Below are 22,123 nucleotides of genomic sequence, written 5' to 3' on the forward strand. Positions count from 1 at the left end.
ACAAGAAGATATCTGGTTTGTGCAAATACAGCAGTCTGTTCTAGAAACTGCCTGCTTTGGTTTAACTGATCAAATATGATACCAGCCCAGTCCAGCATGAAATGCCGAGCCAATTTTTGTATTTAAAAAACTGAAGTCAGAGATCACAGTATTTGTTAGAATGGAAACTGACGTTCCCTGTCCAGAATTACATTGTATGGCAAAGATTGATTCTGGGAGGGTTTTTAGATGTTGTTTATGTATGTTCCAACAGAGGGATGGTGTGCAGCGTCAGTCATTGTACCCACTGATATCTGAGGCCATGTCTGTAATTTGTAGTCCCTGTGTATTCCCACAGCAGGGCAGTATCATCCCAAATCAATGCAAGTCACAAAATGTGTGGTGGTAGCAAAATGCAGTACACACTCATGTGCTCTTCTGTAGCTCTGTGACTTTAGCTTGCTTTGCAAATAATTTTCTTTAAGGGTTTTGGTGATTTTTGTTTGAGCCTCCCTTTTTTAAGCTCTTAACACTGTTTCTTGTCTTGTCCTAAATGTTTGAGGATTCTAGGTGGTGTGCTGATAATGATGATTTTTAAGTGTCTGTCTTTGAGACTGCTGTGCCAGGTATCTAAGAGCATTCAAGGAGCTTGCTTCATGTAAGAGAATTTCTGTCTCTAAAATGATGCCATTTGCAACTTCTTTTTCTGGGGGAAAAAAAGAATGTGGTGAAGCAAAATACAAAAGTATTTTTGAGCCATCCAAGCCTAGGCAGAACAAATCTGATTCTGAAGTAGCATTGCAAGATTATTCTCTCCCAGCTCTCACCTTACTTTCAACAGATCCTACTATCTTTCAGAATTGCTAGGTTGATATAGAAGAAGCCACAATTTTTAGCAAGCATTTAACCCTTTTTCAATAATTTGAACATATCTAAGTACATAAAAAGCTTTCTATGTTTATCTGTAGAGGTAGCCCAGACCACTTTTGTCAAATGGAAGGAGTTAAATATTTGTCTTATTCCCATTAACCTCTTGTAAAACCCAAGTAGATTTTGCTGTGGGTTGTACATCTCACCCCTCCCCAATACTCTTTTTATTAAATGTCACCTTTTCTTTTGTTTTATAAATGGAGACACATGAATTGATCTGTAAGTATTATGGGCTTCAGGATAAAAGCTGTCCTTTGAATAGTGCTTAAGTGGAGGATTTAGTAGTATTTTGTGCTTTGTAGTAACTTCTGCTATCTTGTTTTGCTAATAATTTAGGAAGCACTAAATTATCCTTTCAAATCATTGAAATATGTTGAAAGGGTTGTTGCAGGTGGTGGTGCAGAGACAGATTCTGTACTAGCACTGCAGCATATTCATTGTTCTGATGGTCATCTAAAAAGTAAGTTATTCCCTACTCCCACCCCCAATCAGTTGTAATTATTTAATGCATTAAAAACTTGAAGTCTTTTATGAAGTCCTACAGGCATTACATTTATAAAACTATGTATTTGGTTCCTAGGATCACTTCAGTGATTCTACCCCTAAAATAATGATGCAATAATCTAAAATTGGTCCAAGATCATTGGAATACACACAACATAAATTTATCAAAGGTAATACCCCTACTTATACTTGTGTCCTCTCAAATCAGAGCTTAGGACTGGCAGTGTGAGTATTTCAGGGGCTGGATATGCTGTGGGTGCCTCTGCCCAGGGCAGTGCATCTGCCTCTCTCTGGTCTCAAAAGCTCGGAGCAGCTCAGAGCTGCTGTTTCCCTCAGCTGTGTCGGTGCTGTGCTCGGCACATCGTGAATACTCCATACCCTGCAAATCCTACCTGGTTTGGCACCTACAGTGCATCTGACTACTGATTATACCAAGAGTGTAACCAGTAGTCAGCTGTATGCCAGTGGAGGCTGGGCAGTTTCATTAATAAAGGTAAACACACAATTTTTTAGAGGATTTGGTAAGTCCAGTATTTTTATTTTTGTTTTTTACACACTAATCTGGTCTTCCAGGGACATGAATACTCTTATTCACCAGAAACAGTTTTGGATTTTCTTTGGTTTTGAGAGGCATTAGTTGTTCAACATAATCCAGTTTTGGGAAAAAAATCCTTCTGTAATTAAGGAGGGTTTTTCAAGCTGCATCTTTTTCTTGCAGTCAACAAATACAAGAAATTTGAACAAACCAGAACCTGAAAACAATCCACATGTGAGTGAACATTCAAATGGTTATTAGCAGCACCACAGCAGCAAATGACAAATTGACTACTTGATTAAAAGAAGGGAAGTCAAAGCTTAGTGCTGAAGCTCCAAGTTCTGCCTTTAGAAATGTTCTATAGCTCACAGGAGAGTTACAACCATACAAAAATCACAAAATATGTTACTAGCTTCATCTGTGCAAATTACATGGGGTGTCTTTTCTTTTTGATTGAAGTACTTTACTTTGAATCTCTTGACAACAGTCCCAAATATTTTGGGATAAGCAGCAAGTGCTGCTTGCTTTCTTTGTTAAGAAAAATGTATAATTTAAACTGAAAGCTATTTTTATTGTAAAATCCAATATCAAATTTAATTTAAATTAACTGAAATCCAGCAAGCCTGGATTTTTGGACCAGTGCTTTCTACCTCTGAATTTTTTTCTTTACCTCATGCTGATACTGTGCTTGAAATAGAAGCTGAAATCAAGCAGAGCATTTATATTTCTGTAGAATTTTTCCACGTTAATGTTGGTTGGAGTAGGACTGGAAGATTTTTTTTTTTTTTGCAAAAAAGAGGAACAGGTTTTGTTCAAACTTGGAAGCAGCAGCAGCAGACCTGACCCCCTCCAGATGATGACCATGAGCTGCTCTGCCCAGAGTGGTCACCATTGTGTATTGCCCTTGAAAATCAAAATTTTAAAAATTCTGTTCTGAATTTAGCTGGGTGTTTTATATTTACTAGTTTTAATGCTTTTTTTTCATGCTGCTGACTCAGTAAACTTCACAAAGATAGCTTCCACTTCATCAAATATATCTTTCTCATATGAAATCCATGTGACTACTCTTACAACTACAGTAACCAAATTGTATATTAGAGCCTTTCTTTTATGCTTTTATATCCTTTAATTCTGATTTATAGCTGCTATAGATCATGCTGCAGTCTGCAGTCTGATGTTGAAAATGGCTGTGACCTTTGAAAGAGGAGACATCACTATAAATTTGCTGTTGCAATGTTTTACACTAGTTTAGAAGTAAAGTTCCAGATAAAGACAGGCTTTGGTATGCCTGTGGAATATTCTTTTGGTTAAAAAACCACAAAAAAAAATCCAAGAAATTTATTTCAGTCTTTTCTTTTTTTAATACAGGTGGGTAGGAGTATTTTTACTACAGGACAAACTGAGATTGCATATGTATACTGTTCTTTTGGGCCTTTTTTTATCCATAAGTGGTGAAAGTAAAGTAATGATGGCTAGAAAATCTTTCTGCTTTTTGACATGTTTTGGAACTGAAAAGACTTTATAAATCTTTAGCTGTATGTATTTACTACAGCACTGTAGAAATGCTGTCCTTTCTGCTGAGGAAACATTGGGGCACCTCTCCCATGTCACACAAATAATGCACGTCCAGAAAGCAGAGATTCTGTGGGGATTGGCTTTCTCCTTCCACTTAAACTGGAGAAAAACACTCCGTAATATTTATGACAAAATAGAAGGTTTCTGTTTTCTCTGTTATTTGTGATATGGTAAGATCATTGTTAGTAAGGGCTAAGTGTTAGTTTCAATTCTTTTGGTGATCTCATGATGTGGGCTATTTAGTGCTAAAACTGGAATTATGAAGACATGCAATTTATTTTACAGAAGCTACTGATACAGAACCTCAGTTTTCATTCAGCTCTTCTCTATGACCTACTCTTCTTATGTCTCCTATCTTCCATTTGATATGTACACTTCATTTTATTGCTGTTAAGATTCAGCATCCAATTATTTTTCAGTGTAACGGAGGATATGGAGTACAATCCTTTAATTAAAATCAAACAAACCCTTCCCCAGTACCTGTCTGCAATGTGGCATAGGAGGGATTTCTTACATATCACACCAGCCAGGCTTTGTCTGGTATTCATGAAAAACATGTAAAAATGTAAATGTGCAGAAATAGAAGAGTCTCTAAGATTCTAGACTGTTCCTATTTCTTATACACCTTTGTTTTTTAGAGAAAAGAATCAGCTGACAGGGTCAAACACTGCCATATAAAATTAGACCGACTAAAAGAAATTAATCTTTGTAGCCCTGACTAATACATAATTTCACTCTTCTGCAGTAGCTAAGTGAGATTACAGCCTTTTCTATTTTGAGGTTTCTTAAGTATTTAAAGCCTTTGAAGTTTTTTTGAAAATGCAGTCATGTCACTGCAATGTTTAAAGGAAAGTCTGCAGGTTTTTTTTACGCCTTGGATTTTTATTTTTCAAAAATGAATTTAATTTTTAATAGTAGTTTCATCTTTAGATTTTGAAATGTGTTTTATTCATGTTTAAAGCATCTTCTACTAAGATTACTAAGGTGACTTTGAGCAATGACCCTTGTCATCACATTAACTGATTTAGAAATTTGGTTCACACTGTTTCTAAATGTTCCTTTCCTGTGGGATTTTAAAACAACTTTATTCTAAAAGTTCTAGTAAATACCTGATTTTGCAAGTGGGCTGAATTTTGGGAAGTATGGATTTCAGATCAATTACATATGAAATCAGTAGATGATATGCAGACATGTGACATGGAGATTCAAATACTCTTTGACCTCATAGATAACTCTTCATTACAATATTTCACTTTGTTTGAAAAGAGCCCAGATTCTAAGAATCAGAAATAGGTTAATCCTTCCCTGTTGGCTGTATAACTTTTGCATGCCAAATGCTGGCTTTGTACCAGAAGATTCAGCTCATGGTTGATGCATTTGAACAACAATTTATCTACTGTTGTTGTCAAATGCAAGAACTTAAATTATTAATTGCATTGAGTATCCACAAGTTGGGCATAAAATGGTACCCTTCAGGTATTATAATAAAATTGAACTAATTCACAATTAATTGAAATTCTGAAGAAAAACTCTTGCTTAAACTCAGTCTGCTCTGGACTTCATTAAGTGAGAGATCTGTACTTTTACTCCATTAGTACCTTTCTGAAATATTCCTGTACCACTGAGTAACTAGAAACTGTCCAGATAACCTTTACTCTCACAGTGTTTGCAATAAATCACTTGAACTGAGCAGCGTATAATAATTCTAATATAACAAACTTTGTTCCTACCTTCTCCCACGGGTTACAAAACACAGTCAGTGATTTCCTTTTACTCCACCAAACTGTGCCCAACCACAGAGCTGTAAAAGGAAGGCGTTAACAGATTTAGAAGAATAAAATAAAAACTTTTCTTTTTGTAAACATGCTCTTTTCACGAATGCTGTGAAATGCAATCAGGCTTTTTCTGGTAAGCCATGGCAGGCATGTAGCTGGATAATCTTTAACTCTTGAGAAATTTTTGCTTTAGGTCTTTTCTCCTAAACTCTACCAGCTGTGGCTTGCTAAGCTGAATGGTGTCCACAGGGCCAGTAAGTTTATTTTCTCTCACATGCCTAATACATATAATGCACGTTGTGCTATAATAAAGGTGAATGACTCATTCTTTTCAGTTAATAATGTTGAGGAAAGATGGGCAGAATACATACCTAATGCACTGTTAGCTAAAACTCCAGTATGACTGCCTGTAATTTGTACCAACATGCCAGTTTGTAACACAAAGTCTGAATATCAAGATCTTTTATTAGAAAGGCAGAATAAGCGCCTTAATATGCTTTCCATCTAGCTTGTTGTTTTGAAGAAAGAGGTCACTGAAGCCTTATTACAAACTGTGCTTTCAGTAATACAGAAAGGTTCCTATCATTACAGAAGATATGCCAATGTTGGTATTAATTGAAATAGAGATTTTTTTTTCCTGACTGTTCAGGCTGGCAAAAATGCTTTTGCCAGACTGTAACAACTTGTTCCAAGTGTATCTTGCATTTCAAGTGGCAACCTTGTTTCAAGTTTGTGGGACACAGTGTATATGCCAAATTTTTCAGTTTATTCTCAGCAAGGTTAACTGAAATTAGACCAACTGGACTAAATTACCCTTTCATATGGAAATTGTGTCACTGTTTAGATGTCAGAATAGGACATGTACAAAGGAGCTTCGTTCTTACACTGCTTTCCATAAAATAATGAATCTTGGAGCTCAGGGTCAAGGATCTCCTAGGGTGGCTTCGTAAACTAGGGAAATTAATTTTCTCCTTATCCTTCCTCTGCTGTACCCTTTGAAAAGTTGTAGTGACTTTTCTTACACCAAAATACATTGTTGCCTTCTCCCAGAGAATTCCCATGTTTATTGGCAGCACTGCGGTGATGTGTTACACCAACAGCAGAGGACGAGCTGATTGCTTCTCCTCTACCAAGAATCCAAATATCTGTGGCTAGAGAACAGTCAGCTGTTGTCAGGTTGCTGGTTTTTGAGGCCTCAAATATCTTGCCTGTTTTACTTTATGGAATGTGAGTCAAGGGCAGTCCCTTGAGCCCTCAAAGCTTTGGAGTGTGTGGTCAGGTAAGAAAGGAGTACTGCTGAAGTTTGACTGCAAACTACTACCACAGCGTGCTACCAAAATTCTGGCATAGGGCATTAGAATTTTGAGATTTACCAAATCTTTTACTTCTTGGGAAAAAAATGGATACTTCTAAAAGTGATATAGTATTTGTGAAGCACAGATAGGAAAACATGCTAAAGCACATGATGCTGGGGAATTTGAAGCAACTTTCAGCATCTGCTAAATTGCACCTAGTGTGTGATAATTCAATGCCAATTTTGGCATAGGTATTTTCCAATTTAATTTTTTTATATCGGAACCTGAATTCAAAGTGCATCTTCTGCTAGAGAGTTCCAATCAAATGAAGTGCATCCATGGAAGTACATGTTTTCCTGGATGGACAAGCAGATGCAGCTCTAAACAGTGGCACTGTGAAGAGAGGGTAAGTCTTCAGTAGTAGCAATGCTTAGAACTGCCCATAGGGAAAAACTGCACCTTTCTGAATTTAAGGTTTCTGCATCCCTATGTGCTTCTAGAAAATGAGTAAAAATAACTTTAACTTTTGCAGGTGTCTTTCTTGACCATATCAGCTTCTGTGATCCTAATATTATCTGAAGTTCTGTTCTTTATTTTTAATTTTCATGTAATCTTTGTTACTCTTCAGTACCAGAAGTCCTTAAATGATTGGAATAGATGTGCAGTTACCAGGTGTTGAGGTAGTGCTGGATCATGTCATGCTAGTCCAGCCTCCTCCTTTTGTAGGTTAGCACAAGGCTGCTCTGTGAACAGCCTCCATGTCTTTGGTGGATCCAGGAGAATGGTTTATTCGCAGAGGTCTAGAGCAGTGAGGAACTTTTACCTCACTGAACTTCATGGCAGGCTCTAGCCCCAGGTTAGAAAACTGAAACCTCACCAACTTGGACTACTCTTCTAATCTAGCAGCCAGAGAAAAATAACAAGCATGTGTTTGGTTACTTTTAACTGTTTGGGGAAATTATGATCATATCATCTACTGTATCCCCAAAGGGTGGTCAACACCAGCTACCACAGATGTACCCCTCACTATAACCCCCCTCACTAGAAGCCCCCTGAAAAAAGACACACAACTGGAAATTACAAAGGTCACACCCAACATGTTCACATTGAGAAAGCTGTGCTGTAGTGATTGTGGAGGAGAGAGGCAGTGCCTGCTCCATGGCAGTCCTCCTGACCAGGCAGCTCCAGGGATCCAGCAGCTTGTTGTTACCTGGCTTTGCTGAGTGCAGAGAGTGCTGTATTAGTTTCTCTTCTCAGGTAACAAAGCATGGTCTGCTTGGGTCAACTCTTCATGCAGATGTAACAACATTAAATAGAACTCAAGAAAGTTTTCTTGGCAGCTGCATTCAGCAGAGCACTGAGTGCTACTCAGGTGTACTGGCTAATTTAAAGTCCTAAAATTCTGAATCATATGAAACAATTTTAGTAGACTTTCTTCTTTATTTTGATCTGCTTTATTTAAATACAAGGAACAACAGCAGGTCTTTTATTAATAATAATGCACAAAACATATTGTTCTTTTTCACTGGGCTTACTGTTTTTAGTGAACATTTTTTTCATATTTGGGTGTGTATGCATAGAATATTTTCCTGTTTATCTGTCCACTTTCTTAGTCCTTTCTTCTAGAGTTTATTAATTGTATATAGTTAGTAGACATTTTGTGCCTCCATTATAAGATGTTAATCACTGATACCAACAGATACCACTGATAAATAGCTCCAATGCAGTTGTTGGATAATAGAAACCCTCATTCACCACCCTATATTCTCAGTGTTCAGAATAATTAATTAATCGAATAAACATCCTCAGATGCAGCAAATACTCTTGTCTCTATTCTGAAATCAGTACTGTGGGGCTCTATGAGGGGATATATTTAGTGAATTTAATTTATGAAAACAAACTACCAACCTGAACAGTTATTTGGAATTTGTATCTTTTGCCCACTTCTCTGGCTTGTTTGTTTAGAAAATGTTCTAAAAATAATGTGTTACTTTTCTTTCTTGTGCCCTTATCCTTTCCAAGGTTACGCCTTTCTGCTGTTCCAGGAAGAAAGCTCTGTACAAGCTCTGATAGATGCCTGTCTGGAAGAAGATGGAAAACTTTACCTATGTGTGTCAAGTCCCACAATCAAGGATAAACCAGTAAGTAGCTTATGCCATGACACTTATGCTGGTTGCTAACCCCTTTGCTGTTACTCTTTTCAGTTAATAAATAAATAAACAATACTTCAAGTTAATGATTTGTCATTTCCTGTTTCTGACCTTGCTGTTACATTGAATTGACTTCCTGTATCAGGGTAACATGGCTTTACCATTTGCTTTTTTCTGATAAATGCCATGTTCAATTTGTTTTTATATTTGGTACTCCTGGTATGCTTCAGGAGTGTGCATCCTTTTACAGTGTTAGCTGTAGAACAATGGAATGGTAATTTTTCATCTATTTGATTTGAGAGAAAAGAAAGCATTATGTGATGAACTGAAGAAACTTAACCCTGCTAAATTATGATCCAGATGGCACCAAATATCCCCTGAATTTTGTTAGTTTTTAAAAAATTATTATTTTTCAGGCATTCAATAGCTAATCAATTTATAATTTAGGCCTCATTTACCTTATAGAAACTATAGGGTAAAATCAACTACTGCAGACAGCTATAGCAGAACAGAAGACATACAGTAGCCTGTTTTTATTGTTCACATCTCTAAGATTCTTTAATGCTGGTTTGGTTTTTTTTTTGTGCCTATGGAGATAGACAAATGAGGTGAAAACTGCAGACAAATAAGAGAAAAAATGTGCCGCCTTTTTAAATTACTATTAAAATCTTGCAGAGATGAATGAACAACCCAGGATTGCAGCACAGTGAGCAGGTTGTGTGAATCCTCAGATCAAAAAAATGGATTGATGACCAGCTTTATCTAAATAACTTCTGAGCAGTTTTTTTCTGTTTAATCTAAAGATTTCTTATCAGCTGTGTTGCTTGCTGCTCAACAGAAATAGGCATTCACATATTATACAAACTCCTTTTGTATCCAAGCACAGAAAGTAATTTTAGCAGCTCCTATCAGTGCTTTTAAATTTGTGGATCACTGTATGTGATTTCAGGAAAGCCAGAAACCCAAACTGCAACTGTAATTGCACATACATGCTAAAATGTTCTGAAAGTCCTTTCACAGGTTTCTTCCTATGATGGCGATTAGGGGCAGGGAATTAATGAGTGTAGGAGTTTGTGATGAGGACATTTAACTCAAGCCTGGCCTCTAGAGGTGATATATGAGTTGTCCCCCTTCTTTCAGATACTTAGATAAGGTACGTTCTCAAATTGTCTTTGTTCTTATAAAACCACCTTACTGCTTTTGAAAAGTTCTAATTTTGTTTTTAATTATAGGAAGATTTGGCATGTTTTTCTTAATTTTAATTAAGTGGCCAAGTTCCTCTGCTAAAAATGATCCTTAACACAGGTGCAAATTCGACCTTGGAACCTAAGTGACAGTGACTTTGTGATGGATGGGTCTCAGCCTTTGGATCCAAGAAAAACAATCTTTGTTGGAGGAGTTCCACGGCCTCTCCGAGCTGGTGAGTAGAAGGAAAATGTAGGACATGAAGCAGATTAAGTAGAAAAGATGAGGAAAGATAAATAGCATCTGTAAAAGATCAGAAAATGGACTCTGTGTTTTCCAAAGATCACAGCTTGCTTTCTAAGACAAGGAGTATCTTCCTGTTTACAAAATACAAAAAGTGAACATTTTTTATCTTTTAAATAGGTTACTAATTAGGATTGCCAGTAGAAAGAGTTTTCCCCATCTTTGCATAACATCCTAGAAATTTGCTGATTTTTTTAATGCAGACCATCTTAATCCGAGCCCTGATTTTTTTGCTGAGGTGCAGACAGGTTTCCCTTTCCTTTGACTAGAAGACAAAAACCAGACCCTTCTCCCAGACCCTTTCCAAAACAATTCCAACCTCAGCCCTATGATTTCTGTTTCCCTTTTATTCAACCCTTACCTTAATTCTTCCATGGAGCTATGGACATGGGCTCTCAACTATTGGCCCAAAGAAAAATTTCCCCAGCCCAGGTGTCTTGGTGGCCTCACATGGAAGAGCATTTTCCAGTCTTACTCCTAACATAGCTTCCTTCCCTCAGTTTTTTTTCTTCACCCTTAGCTCTTTTTCTTCCCTTGTATTTGCAGAGCTATAGACAAGACTCCTTAGCTTTTGGCCAGAGGAAAGATTTCTCCCAGCCCAGGATTCCTGGCAGTCCTCATTTGTTTTGAAGGGCCCATTTGAGCACTGCTCCCAATTGTAGCTCAACCCTAATTTCTTTCTTCTGAATTCTGACATTTTTGGTGAGCCAACAACAAAATCATGAAGCAATTTAAAACATTTCTCCTAGCCAGATCTTTTGGCAGCCCTCACTTCTGTTCATACTCCCTTTCCAGCCTCACTCCAAGGCAGCTGCATGGTTTGTCTTTCTCAACCTCTCAACCCTAATCCTAATCCTGGGAAACTGTAGTAGACAAGGCTTCTCAGTGACTGTCTGGAAGAAAGACTTTCCTCAGTTCCCTTCAGCAGCCACTTTCCAGCCCACTGGAACTTCAGCTCCTCACTTTATATTTTGCCTAATCCTAAATATTTTGGGAAGCTGTACCAACATCCCCCAGCCATTGCTAAAAGTAAGATTTCTCTTATTCCACATTTCTTGGCAGCTTTCACTTTCCTCACTGTAAGCTGGTAATTATGTAAATAGTAACAATTAAGCCTTAGCTCATTCCTAATGAGTGCCTTTATAAAACTGTATGCCATTTGGCCTGTCATAGATCACATTTGAAATGCATTACATTTGAAAACTGATGCCTTTAAACAGGTAACTTCTCCAAAGCAGATACAGACATTTTTCCTAAGATATTTGAACACTGCCTGGTTTCCTTACCCTGGAATCCTACATATTCTTTCTCTATTGGCAAGAGTAACTTAGTGGAGCTACTATTGTAACTGTGTTTATTCTGTACTGTCACTTTCTGAGATCACTACCCAAGTGATGATTCCAGATCATTAGAAAGCAGAAGAATCTATGAATTACTACATTATGAGGGTAGTTTTTCCTTACTCCTTGGAGCAGAAGTATTACCTGGTTTGGTAGAATGAGTCAGATATTGGTTTGCTTGCTGCAAATGGACAAGTTAGCATACGGTCTTCCCTGCACACAGATTTATACAAACACATGTACCTAGTCAATTTGCTAAGGGGAATTTTGGGAGAACTATGGGAATTTACATGTTTGGTATTTGTGAGTTTAAATTTTATTTTGGGTAGGTAAATGGTAACTTGCTACAGAAAGTGTTTTCATACATCAGCACTAGAAAATGGCTGACTTGGCAGGGCCTGTACAGGTCTCAGTTCTTGCATTGTCCACCTGACAAATTTGTTGGGGTTTTACAGAGAGCTTGGCTCAGTGGCCATACAACCTTGCACAGTTTACGTGGCTCTTACCTGCTTTCTTCAGCCTCTTTACTACTTCCTTCAGTTCTCTCCCTTAACTTTCCTTCTGTATGTGTCCCAGCCATGCACTCAACCTGTCTGATTTTATGAATGATATTTATAACTTCTTTAGAGTTATTGTTAATATCATAAAAGGCAACAAGCCATTTCAAAATATCCACAACCAAGATAATGTTCTACCAAAATACTATTTTAAATTGCACCTGTAATGTAGGCTTGCTTTAGCTGCAGGAACTTCAGGTGTTTCACAGATTTTTGTTTCAAATGTGAAACACATCTTTGATATCTTTTAAACCTTAGTGCTTAGGGCAAAATATCAGATTCTAAAACCAGGAATATCCCTAAGTGATCTTCCATGTAAACTAGCATTAAAACTAGCTCTAGTACCAAGTACTAGAGCTTTAATATGCAATATTGTAAATTCTTGTTCATCTGATACCTACTTTAGCTGCATAACTCTGCATTTTTTTTCACATTTCAGCCACATCAGCTTTTTACAGATTCTGGGTTTTGCCTTTATATTTTACTATAATTCATGTAAAGTTAATTGAATCTGTGTTTCACTTTGGAATTTCAGACTTTGGAGGACTCATCTGATAAGGCAAATGGTGCTTTTTTAAATGCAACAATCCAAATGCAACCATGATTTCTGTTAAATCTATTATATTTAACAATTGACTTCTTGCAGTTGAATTGGCAATGATTATGGACCGTTTATATGGAGGTGTCTGCTATGCTGGCATTGATACAGACCCAGAGCTGAAGTACCCAAAAGGTGCTGGCAGAGTGGCTTTCTCCAATCAGCAGAGCTATATTGCTGCTATCAGTGCTCGCTTTGTCCAGCTCCAACACAATGACATTGATAAACGGGTAAGTGAAACAGCATGGAGCACAATGGTTGTTACCAGACTCTACAGGTATTTAAAAACTCTTTTATTAGAATTGTGTTGGAGAACATTCAGTTCTGTTCCTCAGATGACATTTGTCGATTTTTAAAAGACTTTTTAAGCATCTAAAGCCCAGTGAAAAAATAGTTTAAACATCTTAAATAACTGTATAGTTCTAAACCCAGCAGTTGATTGTAAGCTTGTTTGTCCTTGGTTCTCTTTTGAATTCCATAGGTCAAATTCCATAGCATTTCCCAGCTTCTTTCTCCTCCTTTAGATGTTTGCTCATTGTGCATCAGTGGCTTTTGGTTTAGTGACTACTTGTGTAGCTTCTGGCAGTTTTGCTATTATTAGGCCACTTTCTGTCAGTAGGATAGGTCTAAAGCTGAGGTCCTTAAAGCACAGGTTTATTGCAATTAAAATAGATAATGCTGACCTTAAAAGTCTTCAGAATTATTTAACTAAAACCAAATGCCACGAGATGCTTGATAGGCACAAGGGTGAGAAATGAGATTATTTTTTTCAATCCATATGAAATCCCTAAAGGGCTTTTCAAAAAGGGAGTGAAGTTACAGTATTCACTGAAATTAAAATTAAAATAAAACATTAAAATAAAACATTACTTACTTTCCATTTTTTTTTCATTTAGCTTTCTGTCTTCACCTCTTGATTACACATACAAACAACACCCATGTTTTGAGGACTCTGCATTTAGAATTATTCAGAAGGACACATGGCATGGTCTGCTCCATGTATGGAGTGCTGTATTTTTCTGATAGGGATGGCTTGTTTTTTCCTTAATCTGGTGAAAATGATTTCTTCAGAAGTCAGTTTACAGGTCTGTTATGTGCAGTATGCATATAAATCTGCACAGCTGCAAAGTTCAAACTATTTTGACTTTGTCTTTACAAATCTGAATTGGTTTTTTTGTCAGTTTTGAGGAGGTCATGGAATTATAAGTCCTCAAACAATTTGTGTATGGTGCTTTACACCATATTACATTAACTAAGACAAGGCCACTCCTAAATATTTCTTGTCCATTAGATTCTGAAAAATCTTACAGAGAGATTGAGAAGATTACTTTTGGAGTCTTAATCACACGTTGCACCCTTTGAGATTTACATATCAGCCATGCTTGCTAGAGGGTACTTTCTAAGGTTTAGGCTAAAGCCACTAAAGGTCACTAGCTAGTAATTTTTTTCATCAGTCTGTTCTTTTTTTCATTTGGTGAACTGATAATTTAAGTTCATTTAGTTATCTTTTATCTATTTTAAAAATAGATTTATGTGTGAGTTTGAAGAAGTATGAAGTCTCTTAATGAGTCCTTAAATTTTAATCTAATAGATTCAAATCCCTGAACTGCACAGCCAACTTTCTTAAAAATTATTTCACTAGTAACCAATGCAAGATGAGAGAGAGAGACAGAAAGAGACTCTATTTGAGACCTTCACAATTCATGCTTGGGAAATTTGAGTAGGGGGGGATCTAGAGCTGTGCTGGACATTGGACCTGCTTTCTTCCAATTTCATTTGAGACAGCGCTGTTTTATTTTACATGATGCTTCTAATTTTAGTGATATGGCATCTGATATGCAAAATGGCAGTTAGTCAGACTTGTTCCATGCAATACTAGTAGCAGGGTGTAACTAAAAAAAATAGATTGGCAGCCCAAGCTGTTCCTTGGGCAAGAAATACAACTTGCTATAGCAGCTTTACTTCAAAGGAGTAGCATTTATTGAAGTGTGATCAGGATAAGCTGAAGTAAATTCAGCATAAAACTTTTTTGTAGAATGTTTCTTGTCTTTCAGCTTAACATCTCATTCTATGTTTCTTTAAATCTCTGTGTATTTAAGTGTTGCTACTAGACTCAGGTTTTCTTCACAATATACAAATTGTGCCAGACTAGCACTTGCACAATTATAGCGAAATTATTTATAATAAATGTACTCTTCAATTTTTTCTATCTTTTCTAGTGCAGTTGACTGTACTTAAACCACTTTATAAATAGCATCAGAGAGCCATAAGAATTAGACATGCATGAACTCATGATTTCCCTGTAATGAATGAACAGTCAATTTAAATGTGTAGGCACAATTCATAGGAACATATTCAATGTCTGTAATAGCATTATTGCAAGTGCCTAATCATGCATCAGTCCTGCTGTGTTTGGCACAAATGGTTTAAGAACAAAAGGCATTCCAGCCCTAAGTTGTTTACAGCTGAGTCTAGGACTAAAGTCAGCAGCTCTCCAGACTATTTGTAATTAATGGCAAGGCCACAGTTGGAACTACAATGAAAGATTATTGCACCTCAAGAGCAAAAAATCTTTAGATAGTGATTTTGCCAACAAAATGGAGCGTATTTAATACAAGTGCATTTAATTTTGTTTAATTTGGATCTCTTTTTAGTCTGGTCCTGCATTTTGCAAATCATGAAAAAAACAAAGAGACAAAAAAAAAATCTTCTGTGGAAAAGAACTTCTGAAACTCACTAGACCTCTGCAGTTTAGAAATATAATTTTGTTTGTTATAAGTTTTCTTCCTAAATGCCGCTCTCATGGCCTGCCCCTGTTGTTACTCTGTTTAGATTCCTGGAGCTTTCTTAGTGGAAAATCCTTGGAGATTTTTACTGTACTTCCATCTTAGTACTTCCCAGACCCAACTTTTCCAAGGAATGCTGAATAGTTATGAAAGCACACCCTTCTTTCTTGAGATTTTCTGACAGGTAAAGCGCATGGTATGAAAATTTAATGACCAGCCTCTTGGATTAATCCTGCATCAGCTGAAACCCTTCAGTAGAGACAGAAAGAATTCAAATATTGGGGTTTGTGTTGCTGCTTAGCAAAACTATGAAACATTCTTACAGTTGTTTTCTTGTCCCTGGTGCAGGTGGAAGTGAAGCCATATGTGCTGGATGATCAGATGTGTGACGAATGCCAGGGCACTCGCTGCGGTGGGAAATTTGCTCCATTCTTTTGTGCCAATGTTACCTGCTTGCAGTATTACTGTGAATACTGCTGGGCCAGCATACACTCTCGTGCTGGGCGGGAGTTCCACAAACCACTGGTAAAGGAGGGAGGTGACCGGCCCCGCCACGTCCCGTTCCGCTGGAGCTGAACCCCGGCCGCACCCAGCAAGAAGTACTGGAGTAAATAAAATTGAGTGAAAAGAGAGCGCTGCCTCAGGGCTTAGTGTTCTGGAAATCTGTGCATTCGTCCTCGACTTTAATGAAGATATGGGTCTTTTATTACTATTATTATTATTTACAGTCACATTACTGAACTCAGTGTCCAGTATAATACAAACCGGCAGAGTGTAACTGTACTGATTTTGCACTTTGATTCACACAAACATCTGCTTGGTACCTTAATTTCCTACACAAGACTTGTCACTAGTGACATTATGTAGACTGCCATTCTCATCGGTCTTCACTGGGCTGATGCGTATGTGATGAAGATTTTTTTATTGTAATTATAATTATTTTTATTTTTAAACTGGAGCATGCACTTATTTTCAGAAATTTAGACTTGCCCCTAGCAGATGACTTACCAAAGGTAATATTCACGAGTAGGTGGCAGATGTAGCAAAAACTTAAACAGATATTCAGCAATCATTAGTTTGGGTCATTTAGAATAGTAATAACCCTTAAAGAAAATAAGCCTTTAGTTGCTCTCGATTTTGACTTGTAAGGATGATACCTCATAAGCTGGATCAGACTTTTTTCTTTTATTTTGCTGAGGGTTTTTTTTTTTTGTTTGTTTGTTTGTTCTGTTTTGTTGGGGTTTTTTTTGTTTTGTTCTGTTAGGTCTTTTAGTGTTATGTAAATGTATGCTGCAATAGCTTTTGCTGCTATTAAAATGGTATTACTAATACCATAATACTCTATTCAGGCTAGGGTATCAATTAAAAATGAATATGTGATTAAAATAGTGATGGCTGCTGAAAGGAGATCAGTATAGCATACAGAAAAGCTTCCAAGGAAGGTCAATATTTTTTGACTGCATGTTTACTTAATCAGGTTGCTGCATGCAATAAATTTTATATATGTCTAATATAAAACCTGCCCACAATGCACAAATTATGAATCTACGTAGGCTACAAAATGCTCAGTAACAAAAAAAATTGATTACTGACTGGAGGAAGGCATGCCTCAGTAAATGTAATGCTTCTGAAATTAGGATCAGCCCATTACAGAATGACCTATATTACAACAAATATAAAAACTAGCTGTAGGATATTCTTAAAAAAAATTTGTGGATGGTAGATGAAGTACTTTGCGGTGCTCTGTTATATATCGTGCAATTTATTTTATATAGTAAAGTGATTATGTCTAGTACTGTGATCAAACTTAACTGTTAAAGCCTCTGTATCTGACATTAACACATTTTTGACAGTTCATAACAGGTACATAAACAGAAATGAGCTCTTAGTTACAATCTCTTTCCTAATGCTTGCATCATTTACGTAGCTGCAGACCTTGTCCAGAAAACCAAAGAGCTCATGCTGGCGTACATACACTACCGATTAGATAGTCTGTCAAACTACTAACCTAGGCACATTTAAGAAAGTTAGGAAACAAAGTGGTGCTAAAGAAATGTCTGCATATTAAAGTAACATGAGATGTCTGCTCTGTGGATGTGGCGTTATCTCTCTAATCCCTGGATGTATCCTGTGAAGCTTGAATACAATTAAGACCTGCTAACACAGTGGACATTTTTTTAGCATGAACTATGGGGCTGCAGATAGCATATAAATATAAACACACTTGGTATACTAATGATTGTGAGAATGTGTACACTATTTTTTTTTCTTTTTCCTCCTTTGTTTTTGCAGTTCTGGGGACAATCTGACTGGATATGACACCGCATAGTAGATTTAAATGTTCTGGGTTTTGTTTGTTGTGATGTCCTTCTTTGTGTCTAATTTAGTAAGTTGGTTTTCCCGATGTTTAGTTGCAAGTATTGGCTTTGAGAGGATTTTTTCTGTTTTTGGAGAAAAAAAAAAAGAAAAATAGTTTTTTACTGGTTTAAAATGCTTATTATAATTATCCCTTTTGAAGTTACTTCTGGGCGGTTTTGTGATATTGCTTTTCCCAGCCCAGGTGTCTTTTCTGTTTTTTTTCATCTGTACAAGACATTTTGTTATGCACTACTTTTTGTATCTAGACAGTTTTCAACAGTTGGCTGATGATTTTTTTTAAAGAAAAAGGCATGCTTTCTGACTGACATGATCTTTTGCAATACCTCAATTTTGAAATATAGGAAAGAAAATGATATTTTCTAAGTAAGTTTATTCAGAAAAATATATATTAATTTAATTCTGCAAGAAAAATGATTTAACAGATGGGTAACTTTATTTTTTTCATGCTTATTTGAGTTTTTTTGAAAATGAAGAAGTTAGAGCTTTATAACTGTAATATTAAAGATCATAGCTAACCTACAGAAGTCTACCTAATTATGTGAAAGAAGTAAACCTTTTTGAAGAAATACCCCTCTTTCATGTAGAAAAATACTCCCAGAGAGAAAGAGAGCGAGAGCGAGAGAAGCTGGAAAATGTACAATATAGCATAATGTTGGATTAAATCTGAAACAAATCATCATAAAGAACAGGTGTAAACACAAACTCCATTTGGTGCTGAAAGTTGTGAATAGAAGGTGAAAAAATATTTTCCCTTAATTTGTATATTTATAATCAAGTGTGATTATGCACGACTGACCAGAATTGTGAGAGTTCTTCTGTTTGTATTTTTTTAAAGAGAACTTTTTTTAGTTTATTAAATTATGACATGCTCCCTTTTGTTTTGTAAATGAATGTGCCCCTGAGTTGTTAATATGTTATATTAAAAGAGGGTCCTTCAAAAAAAAAGTTATTTTTTAAAATATGGAGTTCTGAACTGCAACTTGACTAAGAAGCCCCTGGGTACAACAGGTCCTATTGTGGCCTTTTCTGATGTGAGACTTGAACTAGTCGATTTTTTTGAAGGCTAACCTAACCTCGACTATTTGTTGTTATGTGCAATACTGTTTGTACTGTTTGTATAAAAAAAAAAGAAAAATGAAAAGAAAAAAGGCATAAATCTTTATTGCAGATTTATTTTCATTGCAGACTTTAGACATTGTGATTCACTAAAATCATTTTTCTACTGTCAAATATGTACCTTTTCTTCATGCTGGTATTTTTTCAATAGTAATGTAGCCTTTGTACTGAGACAAATTTTCATTGTTATTTTTAGAAAGATTTTTTGCTAAGAAAAAAATTAAACATATTTACATATTTTTCATTTTTATTTCGTATTTTCTTTAAGGAGTGCTTTCTCAACCATTAATATAGTTGTTTCTGGGAGAGACTTTCATATCTGGTCAATGTCATTAATATTATTTTGTATTTTTACTTGGAATAAATTAATTTTATGATGCTGATTCTTTAAAAGTTTATTTTTTTCATTTTCAGTTATTTTTGAAGCTAAAATCTTTGTAATATTGTTACTAAAGTGTCTAGTTTTTTGAAATGCAAAGCTTTATGTATTAACTTGCTGATGTGGTTTACAATAGTGTGGCAATGATGAAAATGGTTGGTTATGTAAAGTGATTGGAAAATTGTAACAAAGAATTGGGCAATAAAATGACAGAATGAAGCAGAAAAAACGTGATATTTTGAAAAGCCTTTTCCTTTATCAAAATGATTTAGGGAGATAATAGGGATGTCACAGTACCAGTTCGCTGTCTAGATTTATACACCACCAGTGTTGATGAAATACTATTGCCGTTATAAGGAACTAAATCTGTTGAACAATGGGTTTTTGACCCTGCCCATTCAGCATAACTCTTCATTACTTTTCTTGTCATTAACTCAATAAACTCTCTTTTCAATAGCCTTAGAGTGAACCTCCTAAAATATATATATTCTTCATTGTATTTTGCCACCGTGTTATTTATTTAAAGAAATTGCCCCTTTCCTGCACGAGTCCTCTCTGCATGCATTTCTCAGTGGCAGCGTGGAGCAGAGTGTCGGTGCCCACAGCATTTCCTAACCCAGCCACCCCACGTGGGTGGAAGCTGCCAAGTTAATGCCAAACACTCTCTGTCCATCCCCTGGTAGCAATGCAGTAACTCATATTGCCACCACGTCTGAACATCCGTTCAGCTTCTTTGTCTTTCTCTGTTCTTCTCTGCCTCTCTTGTGTCTTTGTCCTTTTTTTCTTTTGTATTGGCAATACCAAGGGCCAGTATCAAAATGCTTTTCACCTCCATTTCCATCACCTTTGTTTCCCTATGCAGCCAGAAGAAACCCCTTCCTGAAGCCAGTGACTCTGTTCTGGCACCTGAAACAATCCAGACTAAAACTGGTGTTGCGTAAACAGGGCATACAATGACTTTCTCTAGACAAAACTCTCGCTTCCACAAGTTGCTGATGACCTTTTAGACTTAACTTCTGCTCGAGTGTTAGAGTGGCTCGTCCGTGACTTGTGGGAAGAAATGTGCCCAGAGTTGGTCTATTGTGTATCCTCTGTGTGCTCAGTTCTGTAAGTAATGTATAGACTAGATCAAATAGTGAAGTAAAATTTAGACTCAAATTAGGTACTACTGGTTGGAATGTACACAAATTGCAAACAAAGGAGATTAAGGAATGAAGAGGGAATAAAAAATTCCTGCTAAGTGGTACAAAGTTTATGCTTATATTTCTGCCGACATGCTTGTATTTTATAGCCTGCTAGCAAGGCATGGGCTAAAACAAATTGTATTGCAAATATGCAGTTAGCAAATAACTTTGCTGATTTCACTATCTGTTAGAGTAGTAAAAAAAAAAGAAAAAAAAAAGAAAAAAAAAGGCGCTTAACTGGGAAAAGCTCCCATGTTAATATTTCAGTATTGTGACATCTCTACTTGCAAGGTATGAGTGAAAGATTAGTCACAGATTTGTAGAAATGTCTCTTTTGTTTAATCTGGCTTGTATGTAGTTGCTTTTATGCTGGTTTGTATGATGTCAGCTAAACCCTTTTTCTTTTCCTTCCTTCCTTTCTTTTTTTTTTAAACAGACAAACTTCTTAATCTCTGCTGCTATAGTGTTCTATCATACCACGGAGTATTTTATATTCATGTTAGTGACTACTCTATACCCCAAATGGGTAGCTGGTCAGAAATCACATTGGTCACATAAGTCTGACACACTCAAATTTACATGACAAAAAGTTCATTAGTAAGTAGAAAACCAGGGTGCTAACAAGAGATAATTTTTGCTCTTTTTTCTTTCCTGGATGTAGTTCTGTTGGGGTATAAAGTATTAGATATTTGTAATTTTACTGTCAAACTAATGGACATAACTTTTAGAGCATTCACAGCTAAGATCTCTGTACTTGTTTTTCAACTAATTTTAAATGTACTGTATCTTTTATTACATGTTCTCTTAGATTGTTTTTGCTAGTAATTCTAACAAGGCTTCTTCCTTTTTGGCTTGGACTAATGCTTGTATGGAACTGCAGTACTGTGACTAAACATGGAGCTCAATGCTGCTATTGCTTACAACTGCTTAAACTTTGTAGTTTGAACTTTATTTTTTTCTGTAATAACTTATTAAATATAGTTGTATGAAGTACTGATATTTGTCATCCTTTGCACATGCTAAGGAAATCTTGGGATATGCATTATGGGAATGTAAACTAGATACAAACCCCCAAATCTTGTAGTGGAAAGCTGTTTATTAGATAAGGTTAAGCAAAGACACACCTTACATGCACACAAACTGTCTTTTCTAATTATTTTATGATGCAAGTATATGGTCCAATTATGTATTCTCTCTAAAATGGAAAAGCCACCTTAAAGAGGTATTTGTTTTGCTAAACTGAATGTAAATACAAAAATATATATGATGGAAATATTTCTGGGAATGTAGAGTGAAGTGCCTCGAGAAAAGGAACTGTTGAATTATTTTCTCTGAGCTAAAGAGAAGTTGCTGGCTAACATATTGCACTCTTTTCGTAGCAGTTTAACAGTGGTTGCAGGCAGAAATTAGAGTGATCAGTTAAAAAGAAAGAAAAAAGCACTGCAACAGAAGTTTGTAAAAGCTTATTTTAAAAAAAAATATGTGACAATTAAAGCTCATCAGTACAGCTGTTTGGAATGCCACAGGACACTGCCTTGAAAAAATAGGAATTC

General features: G+C 36.2%; 1 protein-coding gene across 10 annotated transcripts in view; it reads left to right on the plus strand.

The window, feature by feature from the left end:
- Positions 1 to 21,560, plus strand: part of CPEB3 (cytoplasmic polyadenylation element binding protein 3) — an 82,621-nt gene extending 61,061 nt beyond the window's left edge. For all 10 annotated transcript variants that reach the window (XM_038140261.1, XM_038140263.1, XM_038140268.1 and 7 more), the window contains 4 exons: positions 8,616 to 8,734; positions 10,049 to 10,163; positions 12,775 to 12,956; positions 15,861 to 21,560. In XM_038140261.1, coding sequence (XP_037996189.1) covers positions 8,616 to 8,734; positions 10,049 to 10,163; positions 12,775 to 12,956; positions 15,861 to 16,088 — 644 coding nt within the window. In that variant the 3' untranslated portion in view covers positions 16,089 to 21,560. The remainder of the gene's footprint in view (positions 1 to 8,615; positions 8,735 to 10,048; positions 10,164 to 12,774; positions 12,957 to 15,860) is intronic.
- The last annotated feature ends 563 nt before the right edge of the window (positions 21,561 to 22,123 follow it).

Source organism: Motacilla alba, chromosome 6, assembly GCF_015832195.1.
Source record: "Motacilla alba alba isolate MOTALB_02 chromosome 6, Motacilla_alba_V1.0_pri, whole genome shotgun sequence".
Lineage (NCBI taxonomy): Eukaryota > Metazoa > Chordata > Aves > Passeriformes > Motacillidae > Motacilla > Motacilla alba.